This window comes from Megascapheus bottae, unplaced genomic scaffold, assembly GCF_031878675.1.
Source record: "Megascapheus bottae isolate mThoBot1 unplaced genomic scaffold, mThoBot2.hap1 HAP1_SCAFFOLD_40, whole genome shotgun sequence".
Lineage (NCBI taxonomy): Eukaryota > Metazoa > Chordata > Mammalia > Rodentia > Geomyidae > Megascapheus > Megascapheus bottae.
Genome location: NW_028327715.1, coordinates 4,575,597 through 4,597,868, shown reverse-complemented (window position 1 = coordinate 4,597,868; position 22,272 = coordinate 4,575,597). Strand labels below are relative to the sequence as shown.

Sequence of the window (22,272 nt, the reverse complement as noted above, 5' to 3'; positions counted from 1 at the left end):
CAATGGTTTCCCATATTCGTCATAATCAGTAGAAACCTTGGGCTCTACTAGCAATAGAGCAAAATCTTGATACATAAGGCCATATAATGTGAAGCTAATTGAAAGGACCTCCAGGATATTGAAACAAAAGCCATATAATGAATGATTGTTGTCTTTTTCTTTCTTTTTTCATATTTTTATTACAATTAATAGAAGGGTTATGTCCTAATTAGCTAGGATTATAGGTGTGAGCCTCTGTGCCCAGCAAGTCCAGTTTTATTTTTTTTAATATTGATCTTTTACTCAGTGGCAAGGCATATGCATATGCATATATTCCTTTTTTGTGGGTCATGGGTTCCTCAGCTTTTCAGCTCTGTCACTTTAAGCCACAGAACCACTCCTAGTTTTCTGGTAGTTAATTGGAGATAAGAATCTCATGGACTTTTTTGCTGGACTGGCTTTGAACCACAATCCTAACTCTCAGCCAGTACCCAGCAACATAAAGATTTTGAGCCAGGCACCAGAAACTCATGCCTGTGATCCTAGCTACTCCAGAGGCTGAGATCTGAGGATCACAGTTTGAAGCCAGTAGTGGCAGCAAAGGGTCAGAAGTGGAGCTAATAGTCAAGTAGTAGGATGTTAGCCTAGACTGGAAAAAGGGAATGCATAACATTTAGACTCTACATTCAAGCCCCAGTACTGTGAAAAAAAAAGACAATCTTGTATTTCAAGTTATCTGCTTTTTGGACTTTAGTTAACTAAGCTGATTTAAACGTCTAGAAAAGTTCTATTAGTGAAGAAACTAATTCTCGGCAATAATACTAATTGCATCCAAAGGAAAAATCATGAGAAAATATATGTTTATTTATTATGAATTAGATACTTTCATTCTTTACCTATAGTCATTGGAATGTCTTAAGTTAAAAGACTGAGATTAGCCAAAGACACCTAAGGCTAGTGTTGTAGACTCTGGGTTAGAAATGCCAAGTACTTATTTTTCCTTTTAATTATTACACAAGCATTTTATTAAAATCTTAGAAGAGATTAATAGAAATGAATATAAAGGAAAAAATCTAAAGTCATACAAATTGTCACCATCCAAACAATTAGGCACTAACTCATATCCTTCTTTAACCATATGGTTTCCTGATGCCTTTGAATTTTAATATGTTCAGCTGATTCCTTCCTATATACAAATACATATGATTTATACTCATTTATCTATCTATCTATCTATCTATCTATCTATTATCTATCTATCTATCTATCTATCTATCATCTATCTATTATCTGGACTCTTTCTTTGCTTTTTTTCTCAATGACTCACTTTTTTATCAATGAAATAAGCATCCTAAGTATGATTCTGTACACAGGAAAATATGTCTGGACATGTTTGGATTACTGGTCAGTGCCCTCCACATCCTAAAAAGATATACTGGATATAGAGGGCATATATGAGCCCCTGTATTCATGTGCTTTTGTTTCACATATATACTTCTCACATTTTCCTGTTCCACTCCTTCTAAAAGAGGAAGTTCAAGCATCTCGTCAGAATGTGATTCCCACATCTTCCCACAGCTTATTGTTCATCCCATTATTCTGCAGACTCCTTGCTTTGTTCTTTTAAAGAAGGGTGCTGCTCAATCCTCTGAGGCTGCAGATCTAGCAACACGAAGTCCAGTAAAGGCACAAGTTCTAGGTAAGAAGTCCAATTTAATTCTAAAAATTTATTTGACAAATTTTCTTTGTAACATATTGGCTGCCATGTTTCATAATCAATAAAAATGATAGCTAACAAAGGTAAATTTAAAAGGTGAATCCGAGGAACAATTACAATGGCATACTTCATTTTTTTTTTTTTTGCCCTTACTGGGACTTGAGCTCAGGGCCTGAGCGCTGTCATTGGGCTTTGTCAAGCCTAGAGCTCTACTATTTGAGCCACAGCACCACTTCTGGATTTTCCTATGTATGTGGCAACAAGGAATCAAACCTGGGTCTTTGTGCATGCTAGGCAAGCACTCTACCACTAGGTCAAACTCCTGGTCCCCCTTTTTCCTTATAGGCCAAAAGTCACTTTGTAAATTGACCAATTTTTTATCATCAAGTTCTTTGAATAGGTTCATTAGAGTATGCCACAGAATTGGATTCCATATGAGGTTCAATTTAATGTGTTCTGATACAATAGGAATGTCATGGGATCACTTACAGGGGAGAAGAAGTGATAAGCTCACTTAGACAAGAGACTAGATTTAGGAAAATAAGGTATGGATATAGAAATGGCAATGAGCAGATGAAGAACTTTGTTGGAAAAGGAAAGTCACAGTGGACAATTATGAGAAAATATCAATTCACTTTCTAGAACAGCATCTTTGTTAAGAAATATAATAAATCACTCTCTCAGAAATGATGCTTAAAGTTGCGAGAGCTATTATTAATGGAGAGTCTGATCTGAAAAACAATCCTAAAGGTGCATGGTCACAAGGCCGTTCCTCCCTGGTCTTGTCAGAGAAAGTGACACAGTAGGAACCACCTTGCCACTAGAGAAGTGAAAACCATCTAAGGAAATATTGTTCATTCTGAAAGTTTTAGATGCAGTGCAAATTTGATAAACAAGTAAACTTCACTTCAAAGAATGCCTGATCTGGGCAAGTAGGGAAAAAAGGCATCTTTAATGAATGTTACAAATAGTAGATTAAGTCACAAAAGAGGAAAACTGATTGCCAAATAAGAGAAGAAATAGTTCTTGAAAACACTTGCTGTTGAGGTGAAAACAATTGGAATGAGCTGCTGATAGGTTACTTAAATGAGGCAGATAAGAATAGGGTGATTGTTGTTCTTAATGTACAGTTATTTCTTTTTGCTTTTTTCCCCTTCTGGTTAATCTCATGTAGTTACTGTATCTGGCTTTGTTACCTGGTATTTTATATATACATTTATTTGTATATTTGGGAGGGGTGCGTGGTGAGAAACGGGACAAACATGAGAAGGGTTATCAGTGTGCAAGAAGTAATGTACCCATTACCTGACAAGTGTAACTATAATCCCCTATACATTACCCTGACAATAAAATAAAAATAATAAAAGAATATGCACTTTGAATTTGCTCTTTTTTATTATTTTTTTTTACATTTTATTTTTAGCCTTTATGTGTTGGTTCACTTGTATCAAATAAATTAATCACAGAAATGTTTCCATGTCTTCCTCTCAGATGATATTCAGTATATATTCAATTGATGAAAATCTGGGTCATTAAAGTAATTCCTGAAGGGAGAAATAAAAGTATTTTGCTCAGGGTTACTTTGAACACTTGAGGATAAACTTTTGTTATGTCTAATTTAAGAATAGACTTCTTTCTTTTTCTATCATTTATCTGACTTCAGTAGATGACTGGTGAAAAATATGATTTTCTCAGCAGGCCATGACTCTCAGTCTATTGCAGCAGAAGAGCAAGAGAGTTGTGAGGGCAGGGAACATAAACAGCCTTTGGTATGTTCATCATTTCCATTCTATCTTCTCCTACAAGTGTATTTTATTTATTCAATAATATAACCAAAGGAATTTATTTACCTCACAGACTACTCTAAACAATCAATACTTCAAAATAACAAGTGCTCTATAATTATTTTACTAAGTATGAATATTGAGACATTATTGCATCTGAAGGAGATGACTAACAAGGAAGGGTTTATAATATTACAACACAAACAAATTTTTTTTTGCCAGTCCTGGGCTTGAGCTCAGGGCCTGAGCACTGTCCTTGGACTTTCTCAAGGCTAGAGCTCTACCACTTTAGCCTCAGCACCACTTCTGGCCTTTTCTCTATGTATGTGGTACCGAGGAATCGAACCCCGGTCTTTGTGCATGCTAGGCACGCAGTCTACCACTAGGACAAACTCCCGGCCCAGAATTTTTTACTTTAATGAATGGAATCAGAAAATATAACTAAAAATTTATAGATGGATTTAATGATAACTTAGCATATGTTGATACTGGGTAATCTGCCGTGGTTATACACATATGAATGACGTAGAGATTACCAAGTTGAAGAAAACTGTTAGACAATGCATCCTGCAGGAACTTAGGGCTTGGTTTTTTTATAGCACATTAAAAATTGTTATGTGTTAGACACTGAATCCATTTCCTTTTCTGAATAATTACCTTTGGAGAGATAGACAGGAAACAAACAGGATGAATATTTACATGAGAGAGAAGGAATCTGTCAGCAAAGAATTTTCATCTCTAGAATCCCTTCCAGTGAAGATGTTAAAAAGGATTTCATTTTCTTGCTTGCGGAAATGGAAGCCATTAGGAAGAAAATTCTATATTCAGACAATGGGTTCCCTAATATGACATTGTATCAGACAAATGAATATCTAGGATACATTATCCAGGGAGACAGAGCAGAGAATGCCTAGGTTCATCATTTTATCCTTACAGTCATAGATTGAGCAGTTGATAGTGAGATACTCATTATCCTGGCATCTACATTGTTACAATGAATAAGAAAGGAATGATGGCAGAAAGACAAGACACATTTTTCACATTTAAGAAATAGCTTCTTACCAGATACAGAGGCTGGGAATTGGAAGGTCCAGGTTCAAAGCCAACCCCCACAACAGTCTGGGAGACTCCTGGTCAACAATAAGTAGCCAAAAAGGAGGCAGGCAGTGTACCTCATGGGGTAGAGTCCCCGAGTGGTCTAGAAAGCTGAACAAGAGTAAGAGGGGCCCTCAGTGTAAAGGTTGGAACCAGCTGAATCTGAAAACCAAAGAAACAAAAACTGTCCTATTGCTTTCATTCTTAAAACTTATTATAACTTTTCCTCCTAGGGAAGAGTTGTATATTGTGATAAAACTTTCAGTATTTAAATGTAATGTAAAGAACAAAATTTCCATTGAGCTCTCTGTGATTTACTGCTTTCTTCTCACTGAAAGCTTTTCCTTAATATATAGGTTCTGTACTTCTGTCTTTGTGTATCTAGGACAATACTCTTCTTTTTTCTTTTGATGTTAATCCTGAATTGTGATCTCAGGGCCCCTGCTCTGAGGGTATTTTTTTTGCTCCAGACTAGCAGTCTCCCACTTGAGCCAGGCTCTATTTCTGGATTTTTAGTGGTTCATTGGAGAAAGAGTCTCACAGACTTTGCTGCCTAAGCTATTTCAAACTGCGATTCTTTGACCTCAGCCTCCTAAGTAGTTAGGATTACAGTTGTGAGCCATTAGAGCCCAGCCGACATTACCTTTTCTTTTGCTTAATTCAGTATTAGGATCTCTCTTTATTATACAAATATCATCTTTTGAGATGTAAGCTATTCTTCTCCTGGAAAGTGTTTTTATATTTAATTCTATCCCAGTGAAAATAGTAGTACTTTTAAAATTATGTACTTGATACCCTGTCCTCCAAAGCTCATGGGATATGCACGGTTGCTGTCTATGTTCTTGAGTTAGTTGCTTGCTGAAATACTCCCACCAGCCATAGTTCTGTGCATCTGCTGGGTTTTTCTATAGTCACACGCTTGAATGACATGATCAATGACCTGACGACAACCACAGCAGCAACAACAGTTGTTTCACATGCAAATCAGAAAGAAATAGCCACTGCAAATAGCAGGGTCCTTTTTAATGAACGGTAGCATTTACCCTTAATATTGAAAAGGTAATTAAATCATAGCTAGTATTCATACTTAAAATAGTATCTTTTTATCTTTATCTTTTTATCTTTATCTTATATATTTGATTCTTGATTTTTCCTCTAACCTTACATGAAATGAGTTCATTTCAGAAGGATCTTTAGTGCAAATATAAAAAGATGAATAATTACCATATTTGTATATTCGATATATGGCATTAGAAGTATTTTCAGAAACACATACACATTTTGAAATACTGTTACTTACTTTATAGACCACAGACCAAATCAATGGAACAGGTGGCACTAATGTCTTCTCTAAGTCGTCTGAATCAGTCCCAGAAGAGTCTGCATTGCCTCATTATGAGCATTTCTCCATGCAAAGTAAACAACACAGAATGGAAGGTGAAGGTAGGGCCACTGAATACCTGTAAGGTCCTTTTTTAACCAGTCCTGGGACTTGAACCCCAGCTTGGGTACTGTTTCTGAGCTTCTTTTGCTCAAGGCTAGGACTCTACTACTTGAGCCCCAGCCCCATTACTCTTTTTCTGAGATGAGACCATTATGGAACTTCCTGCCTTGACTGGCCTTTAACCAAAATCCTCAGAACTCAGATAGCTTAGAATACAGTTGTTGTGAGTCACCGGCACCTGGCTTCTAAGGTCTTTTAGATTACTTACACTAGCACTGCTTATCACTGTTATACAATACCAATGTGTTGTATGTGGTACCGAGGAATTGAACCTGGGTCTTCATGCATGCAAGGCAAACACTCTACCACTAGGCCAAACTCCTGGCCCTGGCAACATGTATTTGTAATCCCAGTGCATCTCTGGCTAAGACTGGATTTAAAGTTTCAGACCAGCTGGAACTACATAGTGAGGCCCTGTGTCAAAACAAATGGGGAGGAGGTGAGTGGCAGAAAGGAAAGATAAAAGTAAGGAAATTTCCAAAAGTTATGTAAATTCTCATTGCCATTAGCTATTAACATCAACATTACTGGTTTCCTTTTCTCTGTTTTTACAAGTACACTGTAATGTGACATTAGTTGTGAGTTTTTGCATTTTAGCTGGTCCCTGCCCTGCTGCATATCCAAGTCCTTTCATTGCATCACAGACGCATGCTGATGGTTGCTATCCTGCCAGGGCCAATTCTATTTGTGTATCATCTCTGGTGAATTGTCTTTCCACAGCTCATCCTGAAGAGTTCAGATCACCGTTACTCTAACAGCTTTCATTTTCGAGAGGATACATTTTTGGCTTTATTTTTTAAGCTCTTAATATGATCACTGTGTGTGTGTGTGTGTGTGTGTGTGTGTGTGTGTGTGTGTGTGTACACGTGTGTACGCACAAGTGCAGAAAGTCTGGAAGTCTGAGGCTCAAATGCTTGGCATTTTGCTTTTGGTTGGTTCTGTACCACTTGAGTCTAGGCTCAACCCTCTGGGGGTTTGCTAACTAACTGAAGATAAGGGCCTCCTGTATTTATTTACTTGCCCACCCTGATCCTGTGAGCCTCCTGAGTATCTAGGATTATAGGGTTGAGCTACAGCATCCAGATCTATCAGCATATGATTTCTTTCTTTTATTAAGTTCTCCCAAGTGCAGAATAAAATGTATCAGTTGGGACTACTGAGAAAACTACAGAGTAATCATGGTGGTTAATACATGATTAGTTATGCTCATCAACCTTCTGTATGATTTCTGTAATGTACAACTTGATTTCTTGAGCCCTATTTTTGGAAGCAAGTCACTTTCAGATAAAGTTGGTTCTTTCTGTCTTGGTTTCATAAATTGTTAAGATATTTCAGGACAAGATTTATTGAGGGTTAATTCTGCCCTGTTGAAGCAAGGCCTTTCTGATGTCCTCTGTTCTATAAAGACATCAGTTCCTGGCAGTGTATGAACAATAGGTAGTTTCCTGTCATCTCTTCATGTGTTTTATTCCTCAATGCCAGGCCCCTTTCTGAACACACGTGATCCACTGCTCTGCTACATATGCAAGGGGGTCCTGTGTAGCTCTCCTGAATTCCCCTTGTTCCTCTCTGAACTCTCCAGTGCGCTGTCACGTGACACTCATCCTCCTCGCTTCCATCAGCCTGTTTTCCTCACCACTGCATCTTGGGAACCTGGAGTATGCACCACCTAGCTCTCTTCTTTCTGTGCTTTGGTCTGTAACCCTCTCACAGAAGGGCCTGGGCACTGGGAATATTTTCTTCACTGTCTCTCAAGACACTCCTCTGCAATAGTTTAGCAGTGCATTCACTGACTCCATTCTCTCAAATATGTTGTCTTCAAAGTGCTTTAGTGTGGTTTGCTTGAATATTTTTGGATTGGCTTCAGGCAGAAGCATAGCTCAACACAGTTTACTCCATCTTAGGTAGAAACAGACTGCCATGAAGCATCAATAACTATTGTAGATTGGATAAATATCAGCTCATAGTCTCTCTTCCTGTCTCCTTTTTAGTGTTTAATTATCAGGGTAGCTATTTTCTTCTGGAAAGTACTCCTGTGCCTAATAAATTCCTAGAACAAGGAGAAAATGCATCTAGTTAATCGACAGTGGTCATTTTTCTGCCTTTCCACTGCCCTAGGCTCTAAGCTAACCCAGAACAGGGATGTAACCTGCAGAGCTTTGTACAGTGGTTTCATATGGGGTAGAGTGTCCAGAGTGAGAATGAGAGATTATGGGTACATCTGGTCCTTTATGTGCCCAAAGAATTTTTTCTGTTTTCTTTCAGGTCAGCTATTTCAGACCCAGGATGCAATTCACTCATGTAAAATATCTTCACAACTTAAAAAAGACAGTGTAAAATACATATAAGAATATGTTTGGAAAATGTATTGAAATGCCAGGAAAAGGAGCGAGCAGAAAGCAAAGTATTATCACAGTTACAGTGTGAAGAAGAACAGGAAAGAGAATTTTGTCATTGGAGGTATGTATCTAGTTGTGTGGAAACATTTGAGCTCCATTTAAATACATACAGAAAAGAACTTTTGCTGTGACTGACTTCCCTCTCACTTTCTTCAGGGTTTTGTTTTGTGGTGCTTGATATTTTTTGATGAGTTATTTACCATTGATACATGAAGTAATTAAAGGAATATTTTTATTGCCAGTCCTGGGGCTTGAATTCAGAGCCTGGACACTGTCCTTGGGCTTTTTCCTCAAGGCTACCCTCTACCTCTCAAGCGACAGTACCACTTCTGGCTTTTCTATGTATATGGCACTGAGGAATCAAACCCAGGTGTTCATGCATGCTAGGCAAGCACTCTACCACTAGGCCAAACTCCCTGCTCCAGGAATATTTCCTGAACCTCAATTTTAATGATGTAAACAAAGTAGAACAGACATCTCAGTATATTGCAAAAACTTTTTTTTCCAGTCCTGTAGCTTGAATTCGGCCTGGACATTGTCACTGAACTTTCTCAAGGCTAGCACTCAGCACCACTTCCAACATTTTTTCTGTGCATTTGGAACTGTGAAATCAAACCCAAGATTTCTTCCATGCTAGGCCACTTCCATACTCTACCTCTAGGCCACACTCCCAGGCTGCAAACTCTTTTTGAACCTTAATTTTTTTAATTAAAACTGATGCTGATGAAGAATATTCTTCATATAAGTAATTTTATATATTTCTAATTATTTACTTTCAATAAATGTTATGTGTAGCAAATATGTCTACCTGTGTAAAATATGAGTAAAGACTTTGATCAATATTTCAAAAATACTCATAGAATGTTTCTATTCTTTCACAATTCCTTACAATATACAATTGTCATTTCTACTCAGTAAAATGTTTTTAAAAATTATATATTTATTTTTCTACAGCTTGTTCTGGGGATTAAATCCAGTGCTTCAACTGTGTTAGATTCTTCTGTTTCTCTGAGGCTGACAGGAGCAGTCACTTATTCTCACTCAACAACAATGAAAGAAAAAGTTGATTAGAAAGTAGTTCTTTGGGGTGGGCCGGAGTGTGACTTAGTGGTAGAGTACTTGTCTAGCATGCAGGAAGCCCTAGGTTTGATTCCTCGGTGCCATATATATAGAAAAACCAGAAGTGGTGCTGTCGCTTGAGAGGTAGAGGGCTAGCCTTGAGGAAAAAGCCCAAGGACAGTGCCCAGGCCCTGAGTTCAAGCCCCAGGACTGGCAAAAAAAAGAATTCTTTAATTATTTTATCTACTATCTCTATTATATATGCATATCTAAAAATTAATCTATGCTAGAAAAGTTACTGTTTTATTTTAGTAACTATTGTATTATTTAAGTTTATCATTTAAGTTCTTCCTAGTATTCATACTGATATTAATCAGTGACACTGTTACATAAAGGAAACATGGAAGTGTGGTTGCAGATATTAGAAAACTTAGCTTGGCTTGGGGTTCTGGTACTGGGTAGATACATGTTGTGTGAAAATATCTTAAGGGGCTACCTTACACTGCAAGTCATTCTTTGAATCATTGGAAAGATTGTATAAAGATAAAACTTTTTTGTAGAAAATGTATGCACATTTGTGCACATTAACCTTCAAACTTATTAGCTACATTGTGTTACCTAGTTTAGTTGAGAGAACAGTAGGATTATATAAAAATGACTTTCATCTCTTATGAAAAATATTAGAGTTTCATTTTCATATTTTATGCTAGTAAAAGTAGCTTCCTAAGTAACAGAATTATCTTTAATTGTTCCTTTTCTACTGTGGTAGCTTTGGAAGAGATTTAAGTGACATACTAAATAAGGCTAGAAAGGAAGGGATCATAAAAGTTTTATTATGGTAACATGTGAAGAGATATCGGCCAATGAGCTTTACATTTTCTAACAAAAGAAATTTTACAACTGTATTCAGGTCATAAGACTAGATGACAAAGAAGACAAATGCACATTGCTCATCTGAACAAAACAAGGAAAGACAAGATAATAAAGAAGGCAATCAGCAACCTTGTTCATGTGATATGGAATTAGAGACTTTACGAAATGCCTTGATTCAGGTAAATAAATCTGCTACAGACATCCAATTGCTATGTTTATTTCATTTATTTCATTGCCAATATTATTTTTGTATCCCTTTGATTTAGTATATTCAGCAGGCACCTGCACAAGGAACTGCATAATTAGGCAATTTCATCACTGCAAAACCATCAGAAGGATGCACTTCCACACACTTAACACACCTGCTTCATCAGTAGACTTGCTATCCTGTGGGTCCACCTTTGTATGCCTGGCCTGTGTTTGACCAAAGCTCTGTTTATGTGATTTGTTATTGTTTCACTTAGGCAGGACACAGTGTGTCTCCTTCTAGAAATAATGATATTTAAAACAAATAATTGGGACTAATTCTTAACATCTAACATATGTTTAGTATATATTATCCCTTCCTTCTTTCCTTCCTTCTTTCCTTCTTTCTTTTTTCTTTCTTTCCTTTTTCATCCTCTGCTCCCCTCTCCTTACTTTCCCTCCTTTCTTTTTTCTTCTTCCCTTCCTTTTCCCTCTTTTTTTTTTTGCAGTACTTCTGGCTTTCTTCTATGTATGTGGTACCGAGGAATCGAACCTAGGTCTTTGTGGATGCTAGGCAACCACTCTACCACTAGGCCAAACTCCTGGCCCCTCCCCTCTTTTTTTGAGCAACTGAAATTGAATTTAGAGTTCGAATTTGTTGGAGAAGTACTCCACTGCTTCAGTCACATTACCAATCCTTTCTTTTGTTTTTTGCGTGATTGTCCTGAGGCTTGAACTCAAAGCCTATTCACTGTCCCTGATCTTTTTGCTCAAATCTAGCACTTTATCACTGAGCTACAGCTCCATCTCTGGTGAGGTGTGTGTGTGTGTGTGTGTGTGTGTGTGTGTGTGTGTGTGTGTGTGTGTGTAATTGGAGAGAAATATCTCACAGACTTCTATGCTATGGCTGGCTTTGAACTATAATCTTCAGGTTTCATCTACATGAATTGCTAAGATTGCAGGACGATCCACACTGCCTAGCTGCCAGTCCTTTATGTGATTTAGTTGCTTTTCTCTTGGTATCCATTTTGCACAGAGATGGCCACAGACTATGGTCCTTCTTATCCTTGCCTATCATGTACTGGGATCTCGAGTACATTCCAACATGCCTGGCTTGCTGGGTGATAAGGGAGACTCATCACATTCCCTCCTACACCTCCTTCCAAAGTCTACCTCTTACATACCTAGTGTGAGCTCCTGTGGCAGACCCTCGTGTTCTATGTTCTTTCTTTCTTTTTCATTTTATTATCAGGGTGATGTATAGAGAGGTTGTGGTTAGATTTGTAAGGTAGTGAGTACATTACTTGAACATTTTCCCTCTTCCCATGTTTTTCTCCCACTTCCCATACCTCCACCACATCCCAAGTTGTAAAGTTCATTTGCAACGTATTTTCTTGTGAATATTCCTTTTACACTGCTTCATCCTTTGGCCTTTGTCTCAGCATCTTGCTTTTCCCCTTTTCTTCCCTGATTCAAATAAATAAATAAATATATGTATAATACATCAGGTACCAAAGTCAGAGACAGCAACAACAGGTGATAAACAATAAGGGAAAAAAGAAAAAAATAGAACAATAAAAATAAAAAAGCAGAGTAAAGAAACACCTTCACATAATACATTAAAGGCATCAACCACAAGGACATATCTCTTTTTTCCATATCCTGGAGTTCATTTCACTTAGACTTATATTTCACTCCTTCAGTGTATATGTTCTAAAGGAAGGAGTAGAAGGCATATTGATTTTAATCACTGGAATAAATATGAATATAGGTATTTTAATGTTAAAGCTTTGAAAGTATAATTACACTAGTCAAATATTTTGTGAGGTGATTATGTTTCACAGTAGAATCTCATCTCTGACCGTATTAAAGAATTATTTTTGATTGTTGTCAACATTTTGTCATAGGAGAAATTAAAGTCTATGTAAAGTATATTGGATAAAGGACCTTAAATTGTCAGATGCGCAGGTTAATACTTGTAATTTCTGTTAGTCAGAAAGCAGAGATGCATAAATCACAGCCTGGTAAAAATCAGGAAGCCCCAATCCCAGGAAATAACTGGGGCCTGGTGAAGCTTTCCTTTAATGTAAGCAACACAGGAAATATCAGTAGGAATATCATGGCCCGAGCCGTGCCCCCCCCCAAAAAAAACAAAATAGCTTAAAAGTAGAGATGTGGCTCAAATGGTGGAGCAATTACCTAGCAATTAAGAGGCTTTGAATTTGAGCCACATTACAAGCAACAAAATGGTGAATTAAAATAAGCACTGTTTCAAATTTAAGATCTGCTCCTCCCAGTTATAGTATGACACCAAAAAATTAAGAAAATGTATTTCTAGCTTTCAGAGGAACAAAAAGAAATCAAGAGGGAACTTTCCAAACTAGCAAAAGACAGAAGACTAGAAACTGAAATCTCATCAAATTGTCTTTGCCTGCCCAAGGAGATACAAATGGAGCAACAAAAACTGAATTCTGAGGTATGCCTTTTAGTCATTTCCAAATATTGTATGATTGTGCAGATGGACACATTTTAAGAACCAGCTCTGTGTGTTATGGAATTGCATGTGTGTATGCAATTGTTGGTCTCATCACATGAGGTATAGTGCAACAATGACAGGATGACATTCCCAGTGGCCTCAGCCAAACAAGAGGTTTTTGTGGGGGAAGGGGGAGGGGGAGAGCCATCCAGGGTTCCCTTGCCCAGCAAGTCACAGGCTATGTTCAAAATACTGCTATTGCCAAAATCCAAAGACAGCCAGGCACAAGTGGCTCATGGCTGAAATCTTAGCTACTGAGAAGACTGAGATTTGAGGATCGTAGTTTAACATCAGCCTGACAGAAAAGTCCCCGTTATACTCATCTCTAATTAATGACTCAAAACTAGAAATGGAGTTGTGGCTCAAAGTGTAGAGAGCAAAAGAGCTCAGAGACAGTGCTCAGGCCCCAAGTTCAAAGCTGAAAGAAAAAATCCAAAGAGAAAAGAGAAATTTGTAAATATTTTCCAAGAAGAAAATGGGTATTTTATCTTTTGTATCAAAACTCTTGAAATCAACCACTTGTTATTCTAAGTTTTGATGTGTGGATGTGGACGTTAATTTCTTCCTTCACTTGTAGATAAGAGAACAGGGAGCTGGGATGAAACCCTACTGTAAAAGTCATTTCCTTCCTTTGAGAAGAGCCAGCCTCTACCTCACATAACCTCTTATTTCAGTCAGAGAGCTTTTGGGAACAGTGATGTGTCACAACAAACCCTCAAGCTGAGTCCCTTCCACAAAACCTCATTCTCATCCCCGACTCCATATTCATTTGGTTCAGTATTTCAAGATAACTTGTAAAGAAATGATTTATGAATTTCCCCGGAATTGCAAATATATCACATTAATTGTTCTCTCATTTTACACCTAGAATAAAAGGCCTGAAATGTTAAGCATACGTAAAATCTATAAGTAGTTGATAAAATATCTACATTATGCTATTGGATTTCTTTTTAAAAGAATATTTATGTTAGCTGGGCTCAGTGGCTCACACCTGTAATCCTACTCAGGAGGCTGAGATCTGAGGATCGCAGTTTAAACTCAGCCTGGGAACTAAAGACCATGAGACTATTATCTCCAATTAACCACCAGAAAACCGGATATAGCACTGTGGTTCAAGGGGTAGGGCAGTAGTCTTGAGCTGAAGAGCTAGGGACAGAGCCCAGGTCCAGAGGAAGAAGAGTAGCCTTGAGCCAAAGAGCTCAGGGACAACACCCAGGCCTAGAGTTCAAGTCCCACAACTGACAAAAAAAACATACTTTTACTGAACAGTTGTCATTATTAAGGAATTGTTAATAATGGAATTATTTATTCTCAAAAATTTGACATACCAAGGTTTTTAAGCAATAACTCTTAAGCAATTATATATCAAAACCACATAAGGTAGTACAGGGTACCTATACTGTAACTGTACTAAGGTAGCTTTTTAAATAAATGCCCATGGTTTTCTCACAGTGGTAAATAGAGAGCTTGTTTCCTTTACTAGATATTACCATATCATCTCACCTACAGAAAGAACTGCCAAAAAAAAAAAAGGACTGCCTCTCCATTTTCTGCTAGGTCCCATTTTACTTTGCACCTTTGCATCTGAGTGCTTGCTAAAGTTGCCCGTCATGAGCCCTGTCTTAGAATGAATTGCTTTGAGGGGAATCTTGACTTTAGAGTAGAGTTCAGCATTTCAGGTGCATGGCTTTCCCCTGCCTCTGATTGTCAGCTCCATTACTTGCCGTCCAATGGAGAAGTGCCATTGTGCTTTCTGCTGCATGATCATGACCCCCTGAATAGCACTGAGAACAAGACATCTATCTCTTGCTTCCTGTGCCTAAAACCACTGCTGCCTATGGCACCTGTAGATACTTGCTTTAGCCATGGGGATTGATTCTGAAACCTTGTGCTCTCCACTTTCTGTCACTGTTACTGCTGTGAAGAAGGATTGGTCTCCTGAAGACTTCTCCCACCCACATGCCACTTCCTAAAGGATGGCATGTTATCAGAATATAAAATGTGATCATATGCAAATGCAGACAGTTCTCTGTGCTACTGGCCCTTTCTGGATGTTTCCTAGCTTAACATTTCCAAAGCCAGTGAATTCTATACTGTTCTGATTTTCATGGCACCAATGGAGAATTGAAGACACAGGCATTACCTTGCATGATAACACATACTAATTAGCTGAGGAGGGTGGTTCAGAGGCAGGCACTGTGCAAACTATGAACATGCTACCACTCACACTCTGAGATGCAAAGCCCATTTATTACAGAATAACATGCTATTCCATCCCAAGCGTAGCCTAGTTCTGCATATTTGTATATGTGAAAGTTTCATATTCTATACAATGTGTTAGTGCTTTAAATTCCAAATATAAATGTTTTCCACAAACACTTCCCCATTTTGCCAATTAGAATGTCTGATAAAAAAAACAAACCTTAAAAATAATGCTTGAGCAAGAAGTAAAAGGAGAATCTCTTAAAGGAGGAGGACTGGGATCATGTAGAGAGTAATAGGAGAAGCTAATAGAAGATATGATTAACAGAAAATATGTGCAAAGAAACCCATTGTTCTAATACACACTCAAAACATTTTTAAACTACAAAAGTTCTAGAACAGGGTCATAATTATGTCTGTACAAGGCTAGCCAGTATAATTGTAGGCTCTGTGGACCATGTGAATTCCTTGAAACTGCCTTAGCGAAGTACACAGTATGAGCCCTAAAGTGGACCAGAACAGCATGGGGATGAAGGGGTCTCACAATGCTTGAAACATGCCAGCACAAAAACAGTTGGTGTACAAAAGTGTACCAGAATGTTGCTAAAATGTTTCTCATCTCTTTTAGTTGCAAGAAGGAAAGGAGGAAGGATGCACAGAAGCTGTACCAAAGGCAAAGGAAATGGAAGATGAAATGCAAAAGTATAAATTGAAGCAGCATAAATTACATACATCTGTGTGAAGCTAAGGAACCTGCATTCTGAGTTCCTAAAATGCATATCCAGGGGTTTGGGAAGTAGTTCAGTGGTTGGGAAGATGGTTGGCTGAATGGGGGCTTTTATTGGATCCACAACAGAACAAGAAGAGAAACATGATATGTGTATAACATCTCAAGTTAATCCTAATTTTGCACATTTTATATGAAACAAAAGTATGATTACTAAAATCTTTTGAGGCATTTCAGAATTCCTATAATCACTTATTTAGAACCTTGTTTAAAATTATATGAAACATTTAAAACTGGATACGTGGAAATAATTTTAAAACCTGCCTTGTAGGCTTGTACTTCAAAATTTCCTATTGAAAGCTACCATAGAAAAGAAAACAAAGGAAATTTGAAAGACTTCAACAAAAGCTGAAAAGACAAAGGGCAAAACTGGCAAGCTCTCCTTTGGTGAGTCTCTTCCCAAAGTCTACCACACTAAAGAGGAAGACTTCTTTTTCCATTGTCAGAGTAAGGAATGTTTAAGTCAATTTGACAAAGGTTATTGATGGCCGTATTTCTTTTCTCATTGGTTGTGGGGCTTGAACTCTGGGCCTGGCCACCGTCCATATCCAGCTCAAAGCTACAGCTCTACCCTTTGAGCCATAGTGCCAATTCCGTTTTTTTACTGGTTAACTGAAGATAAGGGTCTCACAGGACTTTTTGCCAGGGCTGGCTCTGAACCTTGTTCCTAAGATCTCAGCCTCCTGAGAAGCTAGGATTAGAGGCATGAGCCACTGGTGCAGTATTTCTTGTATTCACATTGGTGCTTCATCCTCTTTACAGCTGTTGTGTTGACTTGATGGCACTTGAATTCAAAAAAGTTGATGAAGTTTGTAATAAGATGCCAAGGAAACTAGATCATTGTAAATGAAACTTTTATGCTCACTTAATGTTATCAATGGTTAAATTTTGCCATCTAGAACTTGGTGTAATATCAGTATCAGAGAGTATTTTTAAATTAAAAAAATAAATTTATTGTAAAGATGATGTACAGATGAGTTACAGTTACATAAATCAGGTGATGAATACATTTGTTTTTGAACAGTGTTACTCTCTACTTCATTTTCTCACAAGTTGTTCCCTCCAGATCTCCTGACCCTCCCCGTAGTTTAGTACATTTACAACGTACAGTTTTTGATATTACAAGAAATTTAAGTAAAAACAAACTTGTACTAGAGTCCTGAGTTTGTCTTTATAATCTAATATTTCAGTGATGTTTTGCAGAGGAATCATTTGTAATCTGAATTTCTCATGAAGGAATGTCCCTAGGGAACACTTTTCCCTCTAGAATGTTTTTCTCTCTGGCATCTGAAAAGAAAACCTAGCTGAGCATGATGCTACATACCTACATGAACTCAGCCCATGGGAGCCAAAGTGAGGACAGCTTCTGTAGGTGGCTGTGGGTGCATAGGGAATTAACATTTCCCTATCTCAAAACAAACTGGGCATGCTCATAATCAAGTTCATAATCTCATGTCTAAAATCTCAGCTACTTAGCATTGTTTAAGCATTGTTGCTTAAAAAGTATTCCCAGGTTTTATTCTTTGTTGTTGTTTTTGTTTCCTTTTTTTGTCTGTTGATTTATCTGTCTTTGTGGGGGTAAAGGAGAACATAAAGATGGGGAACAAAGAGTGAACAAATGTAGCAGTGGTACTCAGTAGATTGTATGTTGAAAATGAGTTGTACAACTTGTGGGTGGGAACGGGAAGGAGTGACATTGTCCAAGAAGAAATGTACTCATTACCTTACTTATGTAATGCCAAGCATTCTGTACTTCCCCTTTCTAATATCAATTAAAACTGAATATTAAAAACTAAAACATGAAGAAACTATTTCACTTGGTTCATCAGACTTTCCAGGTCTTTCTTAAATAGCTCATCTCAGTAGAAATTTTTGAATCATTCAACATGCCGATGTATGGAGAGAACTCTAAGCTACATAAGAATTTAGCAGGAGAAAGTGTCTCCCGTCACCCATGCTTGCTCCTGTAATGATCAAGAACACAAGATGGCATGGGGAGGACTCGATGTGAGTAGTGAGGTAGTTGTCTCCAGGAACTGATTCTGGATATAGTAGCTGTTTGCATGCAGTTCCATTATACACGTAGACATTTGTGATGACTGATCTCTCTGAAGGCTGAAGAAACACTAAAACATATGAATTAGTACCATTTAAGTGGCATACTTTGATACACAGGACAGGAAAATACACTGATAAAAGGTTCTCCAAACCAGGCACTGATGGCTCACTCCTGTAATCCTAGCTACTCGATCAAGGTTCAAAGCCAGCCCTGGCACAAAAGTCTGTGAGAGTCTTATCTCCAACTAACCACTAGAAAGCTGGAAGTTTGCCATAGCCTTGAGCTGAGGAGCTCAGGGACACCGCCCAAGCCCAGAGTTCACGTCCCGTGACCAACAAAAAAAAGAAAGAAGAAAGGAAAAAAGAATAAAAAAGTGTCCTCCATGAAAGAGACTGCCAGGTTACATCAGATACATCAGGTTCTTAGAGAAGTGTATTAAGGAATTGAAAGTTACAAAACGTGTAGTTCTACTAGTCATGTTCAAAAATAATAAGGGATTTGTTTTTGGTAATTCCCAAAGATGTGAAGTAGACATGTGGCCTAGGTTTATTAGCCACTTTGATCTCTTCTAAGATTCAAAAGTTCAATCTGAGATCTATCCAGCTGTATCCCTAACTCCTCCAGAGGTGCTCATGTCAGAGCCCATTAGCCAGGGATTCTGGGTGAATTTTTTTCACAGGCACTGGGTTAACATGGAAAAACCAATCAAGAATAGGCTCTAGATATCCAACCCTGCAAATAATGCGGTTGAATATATGTCTGAAAGAAGCTTTAGAACAAGACCATGGCAAAAATAGGTCTCTAGAAAACTGCTCACCAAACAGAATAGGGGCAAGTCCTATAAAAAAAGTCAGAGATTGTGGGTGAAAGCCAGACAAAGAATGATATTCAGCATCTTCAGGAAGTTTGTCCTCCTACACAGGAGACCAGAAAATCACTGCTCACAGCAACATGAGTTAGAATGAACAAGCAACATGTGACACCATCTACAGAAGGGACCTCGGCATGTAAAGGTTTTTGTAGGTCTGTCTACAAGTACAATGGCAGGAACAAATACCATAGAAGTATAAATGATCTCCTTAAATAGGTAAGGGCTGGAAATGTACATGAGGGAAATGAGTTTAGCCTTGAAAGGCTATGGAAACCGGAAGGGGTGGGACCAAATGTCAGAGATTGCTGCAAGTTCAATAGGAGTGGCCAGACGCACAAGGGAAAGGTGTGGCCACTGTTTGTAAGTGGAAGTGATGAGCAAAGCCAGACGATTCCTCTGCTTGGGATGGCTTTCCACGCATGCTCCTCAGAACTCAGCCTCCTGATTGTCTGGGCTTACAGAAGTGAGCCATTGAAATCATTGTTACAGTAGCTGTTTTCATGAAGTTCTGGGCTTTGCATGGCCAATGCTGTAATGCTTAAATATGTATTTTAATTTGATTTAGAGCCAAGGGCATGTTCAAAAGGGTTCAGAAAATTTAATAGAAAATCAGATTGAATGCAGGCTTAAAATGTTGGAATCTCAAGTTTCTCCACTAAAACAAGGACAAGAGATGCACAAAATAGAGATTCAACATTCCAAGGAGTTCTGTGTAGAGAGAATAACCCATAGAGAGACTCAACATTATGAACTCAGCAAGTAAGTAATAAACTGAGAATGACAGAACATAATCCAAGGTCAGTGACTGTGTCTCTAGAGAAATGGTTGATGACATTAGTAGGCTATGAGACATAAGTACTATGACTTTGGAATATAATTGTTAGTAAATTAACTTGTAAAATGTTACTCAAAAATGGGTACTATTATTTTCTTTATATGGATTTTCCCACTTAACTCTCTTATATGATGAATTTATTCTCTTAAATTATCTGCTACATATTCAATGCTAGTAATTAAGAAAGATACGTTGTTGTAAAATTCCTTTGCAGATTTGATATAAATAGAAATGCTGAATACAACTGGGTTTTTTTTGCAAGATTCTACCCTAATTATTTCTCATGGGGATGTAGCAGAAAAATACTATTAACTCCAAGGTGACAGACACTAGGGTTAGTCTTCTAAACTAAGACTGGAATTGGTCAATTCCGCGGCTGCATTTTTGTGTGTGGCCACTTGAGGGAGGCTGGAGATAAAATGCCTTTAGTGTCACTCATCTGGGTGGGATATGTGCCTCTTCTTCCAACAATAGGACAAAATATTTTTGGGCAGCAAGTACGTCAGCTTCCTGGTCTCTTTTGTTATGCTCAGCACATTGGAAGCATCGACAGGAAGCATGGCTTGTTCACAGGCTTAACTCCAAGACTGTGTTCAGGAGCCCTTGGAACTGTGGTCCGTAGACACAGGAACTGGAAGTTTCCATAGAGAAGCCTCATGTTCCTTTGACCAAGTTATCAAAGAGACACCTCGAGAGATGATGGCTCATTGTGCTGCTACCCTCATTACACATCCCCTCCACGTGATCACTCTGAGATGTATGATACAATCCATTGGCAGAGAATCCAAATACTGTGGACTTTGTGACTCCATAATAACTATCTTTCGGGAAGAGGGCTTGCTGGGATTCTTTTCGGGTCTCATTCCTCACTGCCTAGGTGACATCATTTCTCTGTGGTTCTGTAACTCCCTGGCCTACCTCGTGAACACCTATGCACTGGACAGTGGGGTTTCTACCATGAATGAAATGAAAAGTGATTCCCAAGCTGTCACAGCATTCTTTGCCATATGTTGACCTATCCCTTTATGCTTGTATCTAATCTTATGGCTGTCAACAACTGCAGGCTTGCTGGTGGATCCCCTCCTTACTCCCCACTGTATACTTCCTGGATAGATTGCTGGTACATGCTGCAAAAACAGGGAAATATGAGCCAAGGAAATAGCTTGTTTTTCTGGAAGGTCTCCTGTGGGAACTCTTATTATTATGACCTGAGAATGTTAATTTGAAGATGTGAGGCAGGGACAGTGACATTTCTATAGTCCCAGATGCACAGAATTATGGGAGAGAATGTTGATTTCTATACAGTGTGGCATGCCTTTTAAATAATCATTTAATCTTGGGAAAATGGAAAAAATGCCTTTGGTGTTTCTCTACTGCACTGAAAGGAGAAATGAAGAAGGGGTTAAAATATTTCCTTGTTCAGTGTGATGGCAAGTGGAAGACAGAAGGGGCAAGTCCTGTCAGGCCTCATTGAAGATAGATAAAAGGAAGAAACTGCTCAAGAGCTTTTAAAATGATTTCTGATCCTGCATTCAGCTCTTATTCGTCCCAGAGGTTGTGACTGAATTATAATTCAGTGACAAATGCTTGTTTCCGCTCATAGTATATAGATAGATGATGAGACTGAATGTTTTCTAGTTCTTGGGAATATTATCTAGACACTTTTAAGTTGATTTGCTAAAAGGAAATTGTTCCTTAGGCGTTCTTTATTGACTAACGAAATGCTGGTATTTGTCCTTGGCAAACTTCACAGGACTGTGGACAGCATGAAGGAGGCCATTGAAGGAATTTCCTTGGTGATTGCCCACACTCAGTCTCTTGCCCATACTCCTGTCACAAGGCCTAGCAGCGAGGGCTCTTTTATGGAAAACCTTCCACGTGATGCAGAATTGAAGGGAAGTTTCCCTCCTCGAGAAAACCATGTGACTTCTTCCTCAAATGCATACACTTCAGTTGAGAGCCTGGACCAGTACCTGAGCAGGGTCAGTTGCATTTCAATATGTTCCACTGGCTTGCAGTATTTGAATGATTGTTCTTCAGTTTTTGAAATCCTGACTTGTTTGACTGCTTTGTGTTCAGTTAATATTGCTACCATTCAGTGTTCATAATAGAATTGGAGATCTGGGCATTTTTTAAAACTTCAAGCTCTCATGCTGTATCTCTACAGTTATTTTGTTGTTGTTGTTGTTGTTGTTGGTATGTCTTTGTTGTTTACACTGGTGCTTCCAATATCCTCCATACCTGTGCTCTCCACTCTCAGAATAATTTCAACAGTTGTTCTGGTTTCATTCATACTATTATCAAATAGTATACTTAAGAGCATTTCATACATGTCCCATACTTTCTTCTGTCATGTCCTCACTCCCCACTGCTGTCCCTTCCCCCA

At 38.2% G+C, this 22,272-nt stretch overlaps 2 protein-coding genes and 1 pseudogene across 4 annotated transcripts in view; all 3 read left to right on the top strand.

Annotated features, from left to right (window-relative positions):
• The first annotated feature begins 1,252 nt into the window (after window positions 1–1,252).
• Window positions 1,253–16,725, top strand: LOC150039392 (uncharacterized). 3 transcript variants are annotated; one of them, XR_016534423.1, is made up of 7 exons: window positions 1,253–1,678; window positions 3,395–3,465; window positions 5,883–6,018; window positions 8,345–8,539; window positions 12,935–13,072; window positions 15,963–16,036; window positions 16,393–16,725. XR_016534423.1 is itself a non-coding variant. In XM_090327902.1 (4 exons), exons 1-4 carry the CDS (start codon window positions 10,554–10,556, stop codon window positions 16,451–16,453), a joined length of 309 nt encoding a protein of 102 aa, XP_090184028.1. In that variant the 5' UTR covers window positions 10,472–10,553; the 3' UTR covers window positions 16,454–16,725. The 3 variants fall into 3 exon arrangements, 1 of the variants encoding a protein (XP_090184028.1); XR_016534422.1 differs by having other exon boundaries at window positions 3,392–3,465; XM_090327902.1 differs by lacking the exons at window positions 1,253–1,678; window positions 3,395–3,465; window positions 5,883–6,018; window positions 8,345–8,539 and adding an exon at window positions 10,472–10,589.
• Window positions 16,726–17,365: 640 nt separating this feature from the next.
• Window positions 17,366–22,272, top strand: part of LOC150039389 (zinc finger protein 441-like) — a 72,264-nt gene continuing 67,357 nt past the window's right edge. The window contains exons 1-2 of the mRNA XM_090327832.1: window positions 17,366–18,128; window positions 21,640–21,868. Coding sequence (XP_090183958.1) covers window positions 18,076–18,128; window positions 21,640–21,868 — 282 coding nt within the window. The 5' untranslated portion in view covers window positions 17,366–18,075. The remainder of the gene's footprint in view (window positions 18,129–21,639; window positions 21,869–22,272) is intronic.
• On the top strand, window positions 20,435–21,194 carry LOC150039391 (mitochondrial carrier homolog 2 pseudogene; annotated as a pseudogene).

What these genes read in the sequence shown, in the direction of transcription:
- LOC150039392 (XM_090327902.1), top strand. Translation starts at nt 10,554, where the DNA reads ATGGAATTAGAGACTTTACGAAATGCCTTGATTCAG. An exon ending in TACGAAATGCCTTGATTCAG is followed by an intron (nt 10,590 to 12,934) that starts GTAAATAAATCT and finishes ATGTATTTCTAG; the next exon opens with CTTTCAGAGGAACAAAAAGA. An exon ending in ATGGAAGATGAAATGCAAAA is followed by an intron (nt 16,037 to 16,392) that starts GTATAAATTGAA and finishes CCTGCCTTGTAG; the next exon opens with GCTTGTACTTCAAAATTTCC.